At 42.8% G+C, this 17,531-nt stretch overlaps 1 protein-coding gene across 1 annotated transcript; it reads right to left on the reverse strand.

Annotated features, from left to right (window-relative positions):
• Positions 1-569: 569 nt before the first annotated feature.
• LOC306962138 (uncharacterized protein) lies at positions 570-11,834 on the reverse strand. Its single transcript, XM_079555207.1, has 8 exons — positions 11,698-11,834; positions 6,022-7,975; positions 5,375-5,603; positions 5,164-5,307; positions 4,120-4,252; positions 3,399-3,704; positions 1,564-1,661; positions 570-848 (listed from the first exon to the last, which is right to left on the reverse strand). Exons 2-8 carry the CDS (start codon positions 7,968-7,970, stop codon positions 687-689), a joined length of 3,021 nt encoding a protein of 1,006 aa, XP_079411333.1. The 5' UTR covers positions 7,971-7,975; positions 11,698-11,834; the 3' UTR covers positions 570-686.
• Between the last annotated feature and the right edge of the window lie 5,697 nt (positions 11,835-17,531).

The following is a 17,531-nucleotide window of genomic DNA, read 5'->3' on the forward strand; positions in this document are numbered from 1 at the left end:
TTGTGTAGGATAATAATAATAATAATAATAATAATAATACAGTTCTGAGGTACATGCATCGAGGTCCACGATCCTCACAATATTCAAGTTTTTCATAAGTAAATACTGGATAATGCAGAGTAAATAGAGCGAGAAAAAGGTTACAGTCTTTGAGCAGAAGTGTCAGTCTCGCTGGGTTTAAACGTCCAGAAAAGCGGATTATTATGAGGTCGTTTTGCTGCTGTTTTCAATCGGATAAACCCCACTGTGACTGGCCACTTTAAGAGGAACATTTTGTTAATTATACATTTTGTGCAAAGACGGGGAAGCTTGTGTGTTTAAAAGTGATATTTGAAAACGATACCAAGGTTTTACATCAACATTTTTTTCCAAATTATGACTTAATTTGAAAAAAAACTTGAATTAAAGTGGTGTTCTTCTAAAACGTTTGACACACAGGGCAAGGGAGAGTTCCATGCTCCAAGGACAGAGCTGGCACTCCCTCGTGGCCCTTAAAGGCATGGATTACAAACATATATCATTTAGATTAAAACAATGAAGTCAAATAACAGTACATCTGTGGTGGTTTACCTAATAAAATGGCCAGTCGGTGAGCATAATAGAGTGATTTCCTTTTGTGTGAAAAACAGCCAGTGGAGTAAAATGTCAGAGCCTCTGCAGTGTGGGGATGTACCCACAGCGCCCCCTCATGGCAGCAGCTGTTGCAGCTCGGCATCGCTCAGCTCGTTGGAGGCGAGGATGTGGTCGAGCTGGGCCTGGTACCTGTCCGTGTCCATCATGAAGTGAGGGATTCTGGTCCGCGAGAGAGCGGCCAGCGGGCGCAGTCGCTCCATGTCCTCGAAGGAAACCTGAGGATGAAGAGTCAGAAGATCAGTCCAGTCCTTTGTCAGGGTTAAAGGTGCATTATCCAACTTTTTATGCGTATTTGACCTTGTAGTGACCCAGGGGCTGTATGAGTGGTCAGCATGGCGCCTTTACTCTACATCACTGTCGCCTCTGAGCAGGATCATCCATGCTGACCACTCATACAGCCACTGGGTCACTACAAGGTCAAATAAGCACAAATATCGACTTGTTGCATAATAAAATAAAGACCTAACCCACTCTTTATGATGACCTAGCTCTATCCACTATTTAGATTTTGTGGCCATTGTAATGCCAATACAAAACATTTTTCATGACACAATCAGATTTGTCGCCATTCCAGTGAACAGAGGAATGATGGGAGAGAAGAAAATTGGGCACAACGGGAGAGTTTTGCGTGAAAATGTCAGTAAAATGTCTTTTAGAGAAATCTTCAAATAACAGGTCCAACCTTTGTTGAACCATATTACTTGGGACAAGAGCTCCTGTTGATCAGACATGGCTCTTCTCTGTTTACTCTCCTCTGTTTTCTATCTCTCCGCTTGTAATTGTTGAGATCTGGAGCAGAATCCTAAATGGATATTACTGCCTATAATGGGAACGATTGCTTCTTTTGGGTTTGGGAGTAACTCAGTTTCACCTCTCTGTAGGTGCTTTACCTGTGGTAGACCTGTGGTACATAGAGTGATGTGACTGTACCTTGCCCAGAGCCGTGAGCAGCTGGAAGTCGATGGCTCTTCTGTGGCGCAGAATCCTCAGAATCCCGTCCAGATAAACCTGGTCCTTACTGAAGCAGCCTGGGCAGCACAGGACAGGACAGGACAGGACAGGACAGGACAGAGGGGATTAGACGTCTGACCATTGCTTTTTGTGCCAAACTTTTTATACTAATTGTTCATAGATTTTCTACTTTGTCAAAACACGCTCTTTGCTGCAGTTCATATATATTTAGCTTTACATGTTGATATTTGGTGGTAAAGGGCTCTCAGGTTCTCAGGCGAGACAATCTTTGGGAGAAAGAAACCAAAACGGTTGCTGCTTTTGATACAACAGTCGTGAAAGTCAAGAGGTTTGAAGCTACAGCGCTGTGGCCCCTGTTGTTAATGTTTAGCAAGACATAAACGACTCATTTATGCTCTCATATCATTGTACTTTGGGTAAATGCATTGTTAGGCAACAGTCTGCTGTTTAAGTCAGTGGTCCCCAACCACCGGGAAATAGTCAATCATTCATAAATGACCGCATTTTCTTTGATTTACCTTTGGCCTGTCTCTCTTGACTCGCCAATAAGCTCATCCATAGATATATAAAGAAACTCTTGACACTATCATTTTCGCGATAGACATTTTTGGACTGGACTTCATGTGGTTTGATTACAGACAGAAGCAGTGCAGCCTCGTGCAGCTGAATGTTTGATGTGCAGCTCCTACGTCTTTCTGTCACCAGCCCCGCAGAGCATCTGCTCTCTCCCTTTCACATTCACCCTGAGTTCTTGCCAATTTTTCTGAAACTTCATCGCGCTGCAGCTTCACAACTTTATTTGCATTTATCTTTCATGCTTTCACAGGACAGAGATCTGTATTTATTCTGCTGTGAGGTGAACCGTCCTGAGAGAAGAGAGAATGTGCCACGGCCCCGCTGTAGTGCTGCGCCCCATGTTTAAAAAATGTGATTCATCTAATTATGCACATGTTCCTTAGACCTCAGACACACTGGCCACGTTTTCTGCACGTTTATGACCCTGCTCTGCTTAAACTCATTGCCTTTTTGACGCGCTTCGACAGATTTGATTGAAGGTGAATTGGAGCGGCCACACTGAGCTGTGCGTAACGCGCGCCAGAGGCAACACACAGGACACATTCCTCAAAATAAAACCAATCCTATTTTTCCACACGTGCGTTAAGCGTTGTGCGATATGTCGCCAGTGTGATTGGCCCCTAAGCACCCCCTAAAACTGCTGTTAAACATCATGGTGCTCAGGTCATCAGCAATAAGATACAAATCTGCAAGAGGCAAAGAGGCATTTTCTGAAGTTGTCAGAAAAACATCCTTATAGTTTCCATGTTCATTAATAAGCGTGGCGCTCTCACACTCTTTCTCCCTATTTAGCTGCATGAATACACTCTGTTATGAAAATCTACCTCATATTTACAACAAAAACCTGCTGTAGAGATTTTACGTTTAGACGCTGTAGTATAACATACGTGAAGGCAATTGGCCTTTTAGACCTCCCACAACCCGCTCCCCGAACAAGTGATTATTCTGTGACACTTTTACTTTAAAGGCCCAATACCTTATTTTTGATTGAACAATGAAAGGGGGGTAAATCAATGTAAAAGTTGGTTGTTGTCCAAACTCATTCCTAAATTTTAGTCTCATATCAGTTGCATCCAATTTTTTCACAGGGACAAGTGCACCAAACACACAGGGTCACTTTTCCGATATGCTTGAAAACTGCTGTAAGTTCATCAAATTGCTCTAAATGTTTCATCATTAGAAGATTCGATGAATATGTTGGTTCTCCTGTCTCTCACCTGGCCTGGAGGTGTCGGTCTGCCCCCTCTTGGCGCGGAGGCAGTACTCCCAGCGCACGTCTGGGCTGTGCACGAACCTCCGGATGTGGTGGAAGAGCTGGCTGAAGCTCATGGCGGCGGCGTGGTGCACGGTGTAGTAGAGCAGCGCCGCCCTCCAGAGGTGCGGCTGCTTCCGGAGCAGGACGCTGTGCAGACTGGCCAGGCCCTCCTCTGTCGGGTTGGCCCCCTTCAGCCCCAGCGCCTTCCTGCGCTCCGAGGACGCCCAGGGCTGCAGGCTGTTGTTCACCCCGCGCAGGTAATGGGTCCCTGAACGCAACACGGTTTGAGTTTAGTGTGACGTGTATTTATTTGTTTATTTTTGTTTACTCTGCTCCTGTTGCAAAGAAGTCCAGACGAAGACGACCTCATTAAATTGTAACTGTTTTTCATTCATTTGTATGTCATTTTATATCTCAATGGGACTTTCCTGATTAAATAAAAGAAATAAAAAGATATATGTGATTACTGTAATCTTAATGTACCTGGAATAATCTGTAATATACTTATTACACTTTTCTTGGCAATATTTCTAACTCAAGATAGAACCTTTGTGACTGTACGATGCACTTTTCCATATTCTCTTACAAGTGCTGCCTGACAAAGTGCTTTGTTGCTCATTGGCGCCCTCTTCTGGCTGCATTGAGCAGGCCATTCCAACACTGGCAGAAGACTATCATCGTACCGATCTCGTGCCGCAGCATCCCCTCGAGCCAGTGCTGCCGCGCCCCCGACAGGTTTATGGTGAGAGTCGGACGACAGTTCTCCACCACCATCACGGCCTGAGAGAGCAGCTCGTCAGAGAGACGCACCACCACCTCCACAGGGAGAGAGAAACGAGAGAGGATAAGCAAGACTGACAGAAGACAGAGAGAGAGGGAGAGCAGCTCCTCAGAAAATCACTCTATAGTGATGCAAAGGCCCAAAAACTACCAAACCGAAAATCTGCACACACAAACAGTAACTATGCACCAATAGTTACAAATAAATAAAATAAATAAGTAAAAATTGATCTGAAGACTCAATGGCCAATCCAATATGTATCACGATACTCAGGGGCCGATCAGATACGTATTGCGATACAATAAGTAATTGTGTTAAGTGTTAAGATTGAAAAGTGCATTAACACAAAGTGCTGTGTTACTGTTACTGGAAAACAAAGGAGTGCAGGATATTCCGATACTTGATAAAGCATCGAAACTTGGTATTGTGATACGATACTTTGTTCCAAACTTATAGGTTTGTAAGCCTTATTACAAAGAAACAAAGAAAAACAGTGCTTTTCCACCCAACATGCACCACCGCCTCAAAAGATGAGAGTGAGAATACGTAGGTCTGTCACGATGACTATATTGACCTCTTGTTCAGTAAGTGACCGATAAATCGTCCGTACGTTTATTAGCATTGTTCCCAATTTTTCGAATACTTTATTTTTTTTAGCCAAAGCAAGTTGTGTGTTATTTTTTTTCATGTTCATTGTGGGATATTTTAAGATTAAGTGATTTTCAAACCGAGCTTAACTGTAACTTTTAAGCTTTAAAGTTAGTTTCTGTTGCATAAATGGTCTTTAATATTGTATATGCAATATTTTCCTGCCTCAATACAGTATAAGCTATCGTGTTGTCGTGACAGGGCTAAGTGAGAATACGAGAGCTGAGGGCTGAGAGAGTATAGATGCTGAACTGTACTCTGTGTACTTTAAGTTTGTAACCTGTTCAAAGATCCGTACCTCTCCCACGCAGCCCTCCTTCTGCAGGTACTTCCGGACCGCGGCCCACACCTGGCTCTTGGGCAGAACGTTTCCTCCCGTCACTTCCTCAAAGTTTTCATAAGAGCCGTATTTCCCCAGGACGCACTCCATGATCCCCACGGCCTGAGAACACCAGGGTTTGAGCGAACACTATTTCGCTGAAGTTAAAATAAGGAAGTATCTGCGTCACCTGCTGCAGGAAGAGGTCGGACGCCTCCCTGTACTTGTCCAGCACGGTGCTCAGCTCCGCCTCCTCGTACTCGAACTGCGGCTCGTACGTAAACTCCGACTGGAAGAAGCGCTCACGCTCCTGCTGCAGGTTGGTGGGCCGCAGCGCCACCAGCAGGCAGGGCCGGGCACTGGAGGCTTTGGGGATGTGAGGGAGAGACGTGGCCGGTCGAATCATGCCCGCTCTGCTCCTGAACAATCAAAAATACATGTTTGTAACAGCAAAGCACAGAGCAGCAGAAGAACAGAAATATCCAATGGAAAAATATGAAATGAAAAGTTGAAGTTGTGTCCTTTGGCACAGACACTTCACCCACTGTTACCCCAGGGCAGCTGAGAAATTCTTATTGGTGGACCCCGTATCTTATTCCTAATTGAATTACTTTTATTTCTTTTTTGTTTAAGTAAACTTTCTATTAGCCTTATTATTGCGCAGGTTTGTCTGTCTATTTAGCTCCAAATAATTATAATAATGATTTAAGAACAGAGAATAAATGTGAAACATGTGTTTTGGTTTTGAATTGTCTTGTTTCTGAGTTTTATTACGTTTCGTTTGTGTGTCAACGTTTATGCGATAAATAAATCAAGTTGATGATTTTTGGTTCGTACCTTAGACCCGCGTTGACTGACATGGAGCTCTCACTGCGCCGAATGATGCCGCTCTGGGCCAGACTGAGGCCACTCTGGCTTCGGGACGGGGTCCAGGCTCCCCCGCGCCACGGGGGCTTCAAAGATGAGCGCCGTTCCGAGGAAGGTTCCGCGGGACAGGACTTCTCCTTCCGTAACGGCTTTTTGGATGCAGTTTTGTCGACGGACGGAGATTTGGTGAGAGTTTTGGGCTTTGTCGGAGACGTCGAAGTGGGCTGGGGCAACGAGGCTACGTCCGCCATCTTGGTTTTAGAAGAATCACTGCCGCTTTTGTCTATGTTGTTGACGGAGGGAGATCTCGAGGCAGTCCTTACTTTTGTTGGAGACGCCATATTGGTTTTGGGAGCTGAAGCCCGTTCCGTCTTGTTTTGGGGCATCGTCGACATATCGGTGGTCGACCTGTTCAGCCTTTTGTCCGTTTTATCGATCGACGGCGATTTCGTTACGGTTTTTGGCTTGGACGGAAGCACCAACGTACCGCCGTCCTCTATCTTCGTTTGGGGCGATCCCGGGAACGCACCGATCGTGTACCTGAACAGCTTTTTGTCCGTTTTGTCACGCGAAGGAGACTTTGTGATAATTTTCGGTTTGGTCGGGGACTCAACATTTCTTTTCGATGCCAAATGATCACTTTTGATCCTGTTTTGGGACACGGACAGAGCTGCCCCGCTGTGCCTCGACGGCAATTTGTCGCAAGCCGATTTTGAGAGTGGTTCACTTTTGCGTTTTGCCCCAGCGGTCGATGTCTCCGTATTGCTTAGGGGCAAGTCTAAACGATCCGGTCTAGCTGTGGAATCTAAGAAGTCTTTGTCTATCGACGCTACTTCAACATCAATATTGGGAATTGGATGCAGATCTTTTGTTCCTTGGGTCAGTGAAGTCGCAGCCACCATGTTGGTTTGGGTCATCAAAGGTTCGTCACTGCTGTTCATCCCGTCTAAGCTAATCACAGTGTCCTTATCTTTTGAAGCAGCTACAGTTTGATCACTATTTGGCTTTGAAGGACTTTGGGCATTCAAAACACCAGCCTGCACGGATTGTTCGCTCATTCCTCCCTTTGCTGAACTATATTCCACGTTGTTTTGATGCGTCGACATTGCAGAAGATCTTGATCCATTTTGCTTCGACGGAACATCCACGCTTTTGCACACTTTGTCGTTGCTTTTCGAGACGCCGCTGGCGAAACCGTCCATCGACTTGTACTGGATGATGTTCGTCGGCGTCAGCACGGTTTCGAGCCGATCGTGGCACGTCAGAACGAGCCCCAGGCTGCTTTTGGCCAACGACGCCGTGCGCAAAGTAGATTCACTGGCAGGCGTTGGCGTTAGACTTTCTTTTCTGTCAACTTTGGAAGCCGTTGTCAAGTCCTCTGAGGTTGCAGTTTGCGTGTCATTTGTGGACACTGAAGGCAAAGAGTTTCTGTCGAATAAAGCAAGTGAAGACCGATTGTTGTTGCCAGGCAAAGAAGTGGGAGATTTTTTGCCGTTCGGGGGCATTGAAGGCAACATAACGGCACTTTTGTTGATAAGGTCACATGGCGAAGCATCCCTGGCTCTTGCATTTGCTGTGTCTTCATTACATCCTTCTACAGCTCCAGTGCAATTCGTGGATTGCGATGAAAAGTTGTTTGCAGAGAAATTGGTATTTGTGGCATTTCGGGGCGAAAGTGTGGCCTCTAAAACGTTGGCATAGTTTGATGCGGGTGCAGCGGGGTACTGGGGTGTTGAGGGAGACGCCATCTTTGTTCTGGCCGATGAAGTCACAGCAGGGATGCCGTTAAGCTCCATTGGCTGGGATTGTGGGGGGCTTTTGGACATTGAAACCGAAGACTCCATGTCATTTTTGGGCGTCTTCCGCTCATCGAGATCCTTCTCCTTGAAACGCTCTTTGCAGATCGAGTCCAGGACCATCCCCACTGAAAAGATGAAAGGTTTAGTTGATAAAATGTACATGTAAAGACCACACGTGCAGAGGAGGGAAAGATCGAGATGTTAGAGCTGCAGAAAACAAGAGGCCAGAGGAACACCATAGATTAGATCTACGGATGTAAAGTGACTTTAAGAGGACATGAAGTTATTTGGAGTGAAAGAGAGGATTCAGAGGAGACAGAGGAGGGTGGTAGGATGCAAGATTATTGAAAATGCATGGTTAAGATGTGTCAAAATGGAGGATCAGAAAAGTGTAATAACCTCTGTATGGTTTTGCTAGGGATACTTCCTCATTTTGACATTTTGTCATAAAAAGATCCATCGGACTAGGGATGTCATGAGTCACGACTATTTTGAGGAAAAATCTTCTGAATAAAAAAAAAAATCCCCAAACCTTTACAGTACTAAATGTTAACTGCTTTTCTGTATTTGCAGATTAGACGCTCACGACGATCAGGATGAATCTTGGACCATTCCTCTTTACAAAACTGCTGCAGTTCAGCGAGACTCAGGAGGTGTACTTACTTATTCCACACTCTCCTGTGAATGTTTACATGTTGTGGCCAGTAAAAATATGATCAAATGTAAGTATTTGGGTGGTATTACTTAAAGCAGACCCTGTTTATTCATTCTTGTGACTTTGATGAAGATCAGACCACACTTAGTGACCAATGTAGGCAGAAATGTGAGAAATTTCACACGGCGTCCTTACTTTTACTCACCAGTGTTTACCTATTATTTATGTTAATAAATAATATGAGATTGCAGGATAAACGGAGCCAAACCAAACCAAAGTCTCAAAAGAGGACGACTTATTCAGAGCAATCATCAGCTGGAGCTTAATATTTGCATTCTCAATTTCAACTTGGGGTTTAAGAAACACAATGTTCAGTGGATTAGATCGTAGACTTTGAAGCCGGCTTGATTTTCAATCTGTCAAAATGACGGACGGCCTTCAAAATGTTCTGTCAAAGCTAAATGTATTCCGTAAATACACATCTCGAGTTAACGTCACCTCTGCACTACAGTGAGCCTTCCAGAGTCGTCCCATGCCACTAGGGGGTGGTATTGCTTTCCTTGCCCCTTGGTTCTGGTCAAATTTAATGCCTTTTCAAGCCACTTTGGAGCCAAGATTCAAGACAAACCACAAACGCAATGAATCCGTGCATTCATTGTTAAGATTTATAAACATTTGATAAAATACACAAGGAGTGAGAGTGAAAAGGATGCAATAAAGGGCCACTTTTAGGGAAACAGATTTTGGCCATATGTGATTTGTAAAAAAAAAATGAAGCAATGTCAACTATATTTTCAAGAAATTTAGACACAACATCTGAGTGTATGTTTGGAACTATTCCTTTAATGACTTTTCATTCCCTGCTCAAAACCCCGTCCATGGTGCAGTGGAGCTCGGATGCAGAATTTCAGTGACCAGATTAGAATAGACATGACGTAAACGCACAAGCCTCACAGAACAAAGGACCAACATGAGTGTAATATCAAATGTCCTGAATCGGTCCGACAGTGGTTTGAAAGCAGATACAGGCAGCTCTTCTGCGCGAGACAAGCGCAGTGAGCCGCGAACACACATTTTTCTCTTCATCGCCTTCAAACGGGCAATAGCTATGTCTGAAACAGGATATTTGACAAACAAAACGAGATCAGAGATGAGATTAAAGGACCTGATGCCACGAATGAATAAACATCAAAATAATATACATTTTAACACAAATGACTTCTAATACTTAGGGCAGTTTGAACAATTTCAACACACTTTGTTCCATTCAATTTACAACATATGACAAATGTTTGTAGAGTGCTAAAACTACAGGGTTTTACACAGAGTTAGACCGATGGTGCAGTGATCAATAGGGAAGAGACAAATTATCGTTTTGCAGTATCCTTTGTTGTGATACGTGTATTGTATTGGAAGCCAGTATTTTCCTCCCCCTACATGTTCCAGCCATGTCCTAATGTGTAAAATGAGTCCAGACCTGTTCACCACAACTGCCTCTAAAATCCTGCACTGTCACTCAAAGAGGTGTTAATTCGTGTCCGAATTGCCGTCATGCACAAGCTTAATATAGAACCTGCAGTTACGCGTAAGACCTGAGGTGGCAGTAGTGAGTATAAAAATTACCAACTTGCGTCTAGTCCCTTAAAAACTGGTATAGATATACAGATGGCAACGTGTCATACAAAGGGACAAAACTTTTCATGGAATCCCGAAAATAAAAATTCACTCTTTTTAGCCATTTTCTGACGGACTATAAACATTTATCACACACAAATAGAGTCAAGTCAAAATCAGGTCTATTTGAATGTTGTTTTTTCAGCAAATTGTTCAGTAGAAGCGAAAAACAGCCCTTGTTGCTAATGTTAGCATATGTAGCATTAAGCTGACCGTAGCTTCCTGGTTAGCAATGTCCATTTTGTAAGTATTAGTAGTACGCTACTCTCCATATCTCTTAAATTAATAGAAAAATACATAATTCAGTGTTTCTTAAAGCAGTTTTGGAGAGCTGGAAGAAAGTTATTTCAGTTATTTCATGGCGCTAGGATTATTTTCCCTTCGCATTTCACGTGCCATGCCTCATGCTTTTGTCTGACATAAAAACAAACAGCGCTGTGTGATGATGTCATCAGGCCGCGCTGCTCTGTTTACTTGCGCAGGTGTGAGGGCTGGCCAGCAGGGGGCAGGTGTGAAACAGAGACCTCTCCTCAATAGAGGACTTTTATGACTGTTCAGAAAACAGAAAATATTCAGCATATTTTTTTTATTAATAAATATATAAATAAAATAAATACTTTTTTTTTTTAAGGCAACAAATAATCGTTTGAATAATCGTGATTTCAATTATGACAAAAACAATCGTGATTATTATTTTTTCAATAATCGAGCAGCCCTACATCGAATCGCAAGTCCCACTATATCATAAGACAAAAGTGCATTGTCCCAGCCCTGGTGATCATTTTGTCGACTACAATATTACGTCTATAATTTTAAGTAGCATTTTTTTGGACTAAAAGAAGATTTTAACAAAAATTTAAGAAGCTAATATGAACTGTAAAATGGCAATTTTTTGTCGACAAGCAAAAAACATTCAAACTTTCAATGTGTTGTCAAAATGAAAAAAATTACCGTGACTTTCTAAAGCAGAGCCCAAAGTACGGCTCGCGGGCCAAATTCTGCCCTCTGAGGGGTTTGGAATGGCCCTGCTTGGATTTGTGAGGAATATCTGCTTTTGCCTCATTTGTGCAGACTGCGGACACCAAAGCAATACGTCCTCCTAAATATTTCTGACATCAGTTTCTCACTACATAGTCTATTAACAAGCCTGTCAAAGAATTGGAATTGCAGTCATGTGACGTTAATGCTAATATAATATTAGCAACACCGTTATTTCATAAATAGATGACTTATTAACTGAATTGTTTTTATGGAACCTCCAGGAGCACCAGAGTCTCGTTGTAAACTGCTTTAGAGCATGCAAAACATAAACAGATTTAGTAATGGTAATAAATGTACAATCTCCATGAATGTCATCTCTTTCGCTTGTATTTATTGCGTTATATATAATAAAGTCCATGTAATGACTGCAACATAAACAATGGACACTTCTATGAACGAACTCCTAACACTTCCACTGTTTCTGCGCGTGTAACGGTAAGGCAAAGCGGTTAATTTAGTTTTTTGGGGGGGTCTTACCTCCGTGTGGCGGCTGCAGGACCTCGCCCCGGGAGTCAGGGAGCCATAGCGGGACTCAGGGGCTGCTTTACCCCGAGGACACGCCACTGCGAGCGGGGGCTATAGACCCATGGAGCGGGGCCGGTGCAGGAAGCGGCGCGGTGTTGGCAGAAATGACGCCAGGAAGAGCGTAGCAGTAACGACGCTAGAATGGAAAGACTAGACACGAGCAGCTACCGTGACGCGTGTGGCCGCCATCTTGGTACGGTATAGAGATTCATTATTGGACATAGGAAATAGCCTGGCTAACGCCAGACTAAAATCACAAGTGATATTTAGTCTGGGGATCACCAATTAATTTTTTCGTAGGAGAGGTGTGGTTTACGATCGTCCTTAGCCATTTATTGGGCGCTATGAATGTCTATCATGCGTCTGCACGTAGCCACAGCCAATCGTATCATTGTATCCGATGAAGTACCTGCTGTAAACTTTCGAGCGAAACTATTTAAAACACAGTCTAAAGCTTGATCGAAAAATAGCATTGCGTCTGTTGCTGTCATGTTGGATCCGTAAATAAACTTTTATTTATTTTTTGCCCTAATCAAACTACAAGCTTCCGTAGCTATATCGAATAGCGCGTCATCATCTTGCCGTCCCTCCTCATTCTGTGATTGGTTCCCAAATCCATGCGAAATTTTCGGCCATGGTCCCCTCGTCTGATAAACCACACCCACCTCTTTCTGCGCGAAAGAAGGTGGGTGTGGCCACACACGGTTAACAAGTTGCTGATTGGCGGCTAAGGCCGAACCAATCACGACCGTCACAGAGAAATGACAAGGTTACGTCACTCGCTGCACCTCTATGTTGTTAGTTCAATTAACATTAACTTTAGTAATCATGGATGAAGTAGTTGAGGATTTTGCCTGGCGTTCTCCGTGTGAGTTTATATTCACTTCATATTTTTTTAACCCTCGTGTCGCCTTCGCGGGTCTTTTTGACCCGCTGTCATGTTCCGGGCATTTGGATGCAAGGTGACACAAGGGGGCGCCCTTCCAACCTTCTCTGTGTAAATGTGAGTTGACTTTCTTCAGAGTTAGACTTTAGGTCAGACACCATGAGTGACAGTAACATGACGCTAAATACAGTGAGCTCTTTGTTTCCAGTAAAAAGGCTGAGGCCTCATTGCTCTTCAGTCACAGACTGAGAAGTGAAGAAGGAAGTCATGGAGCTTCTGCTTTAGACAGAACTTCAGACTTCAGCTGCATGTAGGGGTCATATTATATCATATCAAATGTTGTAATCTGTAAAGCACTTTGTGATACCTTTTGGTATGAAAAGCGCTTTATAAATAAAGTTTGATTCATATTCTGAAACACAAATATGTAGTAAATACATAATATAGGGAAAATAATTACAATTACAAAAATGCAGTATCTAATCAAAAAAATGTTTTTTTTTAAATTTACTCTCATTCTAAAAAAGAAAACCCAAACAAACTGTAACCATTTGTATCTGCTGTAAAGTCATGTTTGTCCCAGTTCCTCTGAGTTGTGGTGCAGCAGGACTGACTCATGAGGTTCATTTCTTCAACAGTTACTATAGTAACTATTTTCTCCAAAGTAAAAGTAGATCTACCACAGTCCTGTCCACATCTGTCATGGTCCACCATGACTCACCACGACTCAGAGGAACTGGGACAAACATGACTCTACAGCAGATACAAATGGTTACAGTTTGTTTGGGGGTTTTTTTTGTATTTTTTTTTTAGAATGAGAGTAAATAAAACAAATTTTTTGATTAGATACATGATTTTCAAATATGTTTTCTTTATTATTATATTTTCTTTTTGTAATTGTAATAATTATTTCCATATATTATGTTTTTACTACAGATTTGAGTTTCAGAATATGATCAATCAATCTTTATTTATAAAGCGCTTCGCATACCGAAAGGTATCAAAAGTGCTTTACAGATTACAACATTTGATATGATATAATATATAATATATATGATATATATATCTCCATGACTTCCTTCTTCACTTCTCAGTCTGTGACTGAAGAGCAATGAGGCCTCAGCCTTTTTACTGGAAACAAAGAGCTCACTGTATTTAGCGTCATGTTACTGTCACTCATGGTGTCTGACCGAAAGTCTCACTCTGAAGAAAGTCAACTCACATTTACACAGAGAAGGTTGGAAGAGCGCCCCCTTGTGTCACCTTGCATCCAAATGCCCGGAACATGACAGCGGGTCAAAAAGACCCGCGAAGGCGACACGAGGGTTAATTGGACTACGGCTGTCGTCACGTCCGCTAATTGCTATAGGTTTATTTCACTGACAATCTGTGCGCGTTAGGCCCGCCCCTTCAAACTGCTCCAATTGCTCTGTGACCAGACTAATTCCTTGCCTGGAATGGACAGGGAAGACAGTAGGTGTGTTTGAGATGAGCCAGACGGACGTAGTTTTGACAGCCGACTGCAGACGCACGGTGCCGGTTAGATTTCTGTCCGACTTGCTCCAGACGGGCTCTGATGTCACGGGCACGTGGGGCACGGAAAGATCGTGAGACCCCAATGAGAGCAGCCGACTTGATCAGCCGCTGCATCTCTCCAGAGGCAACTGCAGCGGCTCCTCGGCCCAGTGCATGATGGGAAAACGCCCACCTGTCCTCACGCTCAGGTGATTGGATACGAGTCTGCTGTGATCAGAAACGTGCTCCTCGCCCCCTCCCCTCTCCTCTTTAGATCTGAACAAATAAACTATGACTGAAACTAAAACTGATAACTATAGTTATGTAGCCTATCGCCCCTAAAATAGAGCTCATGTTTGATGACATATTTTATCTCACAAACTTGAACAAACAAACAAATGGGAAAGTTTTCTCTGATGAAGAATGATGTCACTGGAGTAAAGGAAACAGAGCAGGAGGTGAATGACTTTTATTTAGGATAAACTTTAAATGAACGCGATATCTGAACGAGACGCTGCGTGATCTGAGGCGGATCATGGGCTTTAGACCTTTTTCTCCGCCCCCCGGTCATCCAGGCGAGCCGCAACCGCATCTCGAACACACCTGTTGCCTTTGGAGAGATGCAGCGGCTGATCAAGTCGGCTGCTCTCGTTGGGGTCTCACGATCTTTCCGTGCCCCACGTGCCCGTGACATCAGAGCCCGTCTGGAGCAAGTCGGACAGAAATCTAACCGGCACCTGCAGTCGGCTGTCAAAACTGCGTCCGTCTGGCTCATCATGAACACACCTTATGGCAGAGCCAGGCAAATGGTCCCCAGGCTGCAGAGCGCACACAACAGTCTGGCGTTAGCCAGGCAACACCATTAACCTCTTACTCGTTTTCGTCTCATTCTTGTTGCAATTTTCACGTTTTTTTTCTTTTTCAAGAAGCCTTTAGATTTGGGTAAAGCCAAACTGGAAAAAATGTGCTTGGTTCAGGTGGGGGTTGAGAGATTCATTTATCTGTAAAAGGTGGTATATAAAGTTCTTGTTCTTCTTCTTCTTCAGGTTGCCACCTCAGCTGTTCCTCTCGACATGGTGGAGCAGCAGCTCTACCACGAGCTCCTCCTGTATGATCAGTCATTCATAGAGACGACAGTCCATTGAGCTGGAATACTTCACTCCGTATCTGCAAATGAACATGAACAATACAGGGATATTTAGGCTACGTCGCTACCATTGACTGTATGTCAGTGGTCGCTACAGTGAAATTGTGCTAAATGTTGTCCTCTCTCGTGATACATGCTATGTTCTGGACGTAGCACGCAGTGAGAGGACGTAGGTACGCACGGAGGAGCCATGCGCAGGTTCTTAAAGAGACAGTAACAAAAACAATGGTCCACAGCAGATCGCCACGATGGAAAAAAAAATGGAACTAAAATGTAATGATTGATACTGGGATGTTTTCTCTTGATATTTGGAAAGAAACTGTATTCTAAATACTCTCACTTGAAGTGTAACTTTACCAGAATACAGTCACTCAAAATGAGTGTTCGAAATCCGTATTCTAAATAGTTTCATGTATTTACGCAGCCATCAAAACAATGTGGGCTCTGCTTGGGTTTGCCCACCTGGTTTATAAGTGGGTTTGTTTCCATGTGGGCCCCATGTGTGTTGGCCCAAGTGGGCTGGAGCTTAATTGTTCGTGCCTGATTCCCATCTATTGAATTCATATTTTATCATTGCAATAAGCTTTAAATTGAGAGCACTTATACAACATCAACGCGCCTATTACACAGGGATTGAGGGTGGATACACTAAGTGAGGGGTGAAAATGTTGAAGTGAGCGCATAAACTATGACAGAGCGCTTATGTCTCTAAATACGGCCGGTGTTTACATTTCAGTGCGCTGTTTTCGCCCACTGTGCCCTTGCTCTTCCATAGTTTGACAGCTCAGTTTTCTTTTTCATGCAGAAAAACTGTCAAACATTTCCCACTGGTTTCTCCTGTGGGTTAGTCATGTAATGACAATGGCGGCCACTAGAGGGAGCCACTGCTTAAGGTTATGGTTTTCCCAGCTGCGAAACACTGCAGGTGAATACAGGGGGAAATACATTTAGGGATATAAAGTTTCAACTTTTGTTGAACATTAGTGATATAAATATGAGAAAAAAATATATTGCAAGTTTTTATGTCCTTTTCATGTTTTCATATACATGCCGAAATCCTAGTCTATGGGGAACTGACCAAATACTATTTTGCCCCACTGTATTTTCAGTGAAGAAATAAAAATAAGGGATAGACCCAAATGTATGGTTTCATTTTGTGATATATATTGGTAACAAAGATTTTTAAGAAAAAAAAAGTGAAATTTTGCCTTGTTTTTGTGGGTTTAAAGCTCAATAAATCAGGCTGGGAATTAGACATTAAAAAAATCCCTCTAAAAAAACTTTCATTTTTAATTTTGTTCCAGTCCAAGACTGGGAAGTGTGGAGTGTGGAGCTATGGTGGAGGGGTCATAGCAAGAGTGGAACATATACCTAATTTTGAGAAAAACAGCTCTAAAGTTTTGTAACGTTTGCACATGATTCAGTTCTGGCCATATTGTAATTGTCCTTTCGCACCAAGTGCAAAAAACCAAAAGGTAAAGGTAAACCAAAAGGAAACGTATCACTCATTTTTGTATCCTTTAAAAATATAATCTGCTCATTTCATACCTTTTTTCTCAATACTTTTTTATTATTATTATTATTATTATTATTATTATTATTATTATTATTATTATTATTATTATTATTATTATTATTATTATTATTTTTATTTTATTTTTTATTATTATTATTATTTAAAAGTAGCATAGACTTTTTGTCATTATAACTGGCTACATTTTACATAGATTTTCATCTTGTAAACATGTATATTGTTATAGCTTTGCACTGTAATACATGCAGGGATGGACTGACCATCAGGAGTCCACAAGAGCCACAAGAGAAACTGCAAGTTCTACTGATGTTCAGATCATTATTTGGCTGCAATGACACAACTCTCCTCCCAAATTTTGTACCCCCAGCGTTGGCGCTGTTCTGAGTTAAGGTTCCCAGATAATCTTGTTTCTCATGAGTAATGGGTCTCTTGGATGAAACATCATGCACCTCACCTCACATTTACCGATATAAGTGAAAAGACTTTATTGTAACACCCTCCAAGACCCACCAAACCTGAGACCTCTATTTTTATACATTTTAGACAAACGTCTGCAAAGAAGTGCATGTTGGGAGTTGTCAGGTGACTCGCCCCCCTGTCCCTCATCGACAGTGTGTGCAGTTTGGAAATAGCTTCATGTGTTTGCCTTTTTGGGACTTGTATTCTCACTCTACAGCTCCTAAATACCTACATGTATGTAAATG

This window comes from Gobius niger (genome assembly GCF_951799975.1).
Source record: "Gobius niger genome assembly, chromosome: 4".
NCBI lineage: Eukaryota > Metazoa > Chordata > Actinopteri > Gobiiformes > Gobiidae > Gobius > Gobius niger.

Excerpts from the sequence above, each read along its gene's own strand:
- LOC306962138 (XM_079555207.1), bottom strand. The coding sequence starts at position 7,970 with ATGGTCCTGGACTCGATCTGCAAAGAGCGTTTCAAGGAGAAGGATCTC. Across the intron at positions 4,253-5,163 it reads AGGAGGGCTGCGTGGGAGAG|GTGGTGGTGCGTCTCTCTGA; the intron begins GTACGGATCTTT and ends CTCCCTGTGGAG. Across the intron at positions 3,705-4,119 it reads GATGCTGCGGCACGAGATCG|GGACCCATTACCTGCGCGGG; the intron begins GTACGATGATAG and ends TGTTGCGTTCAG.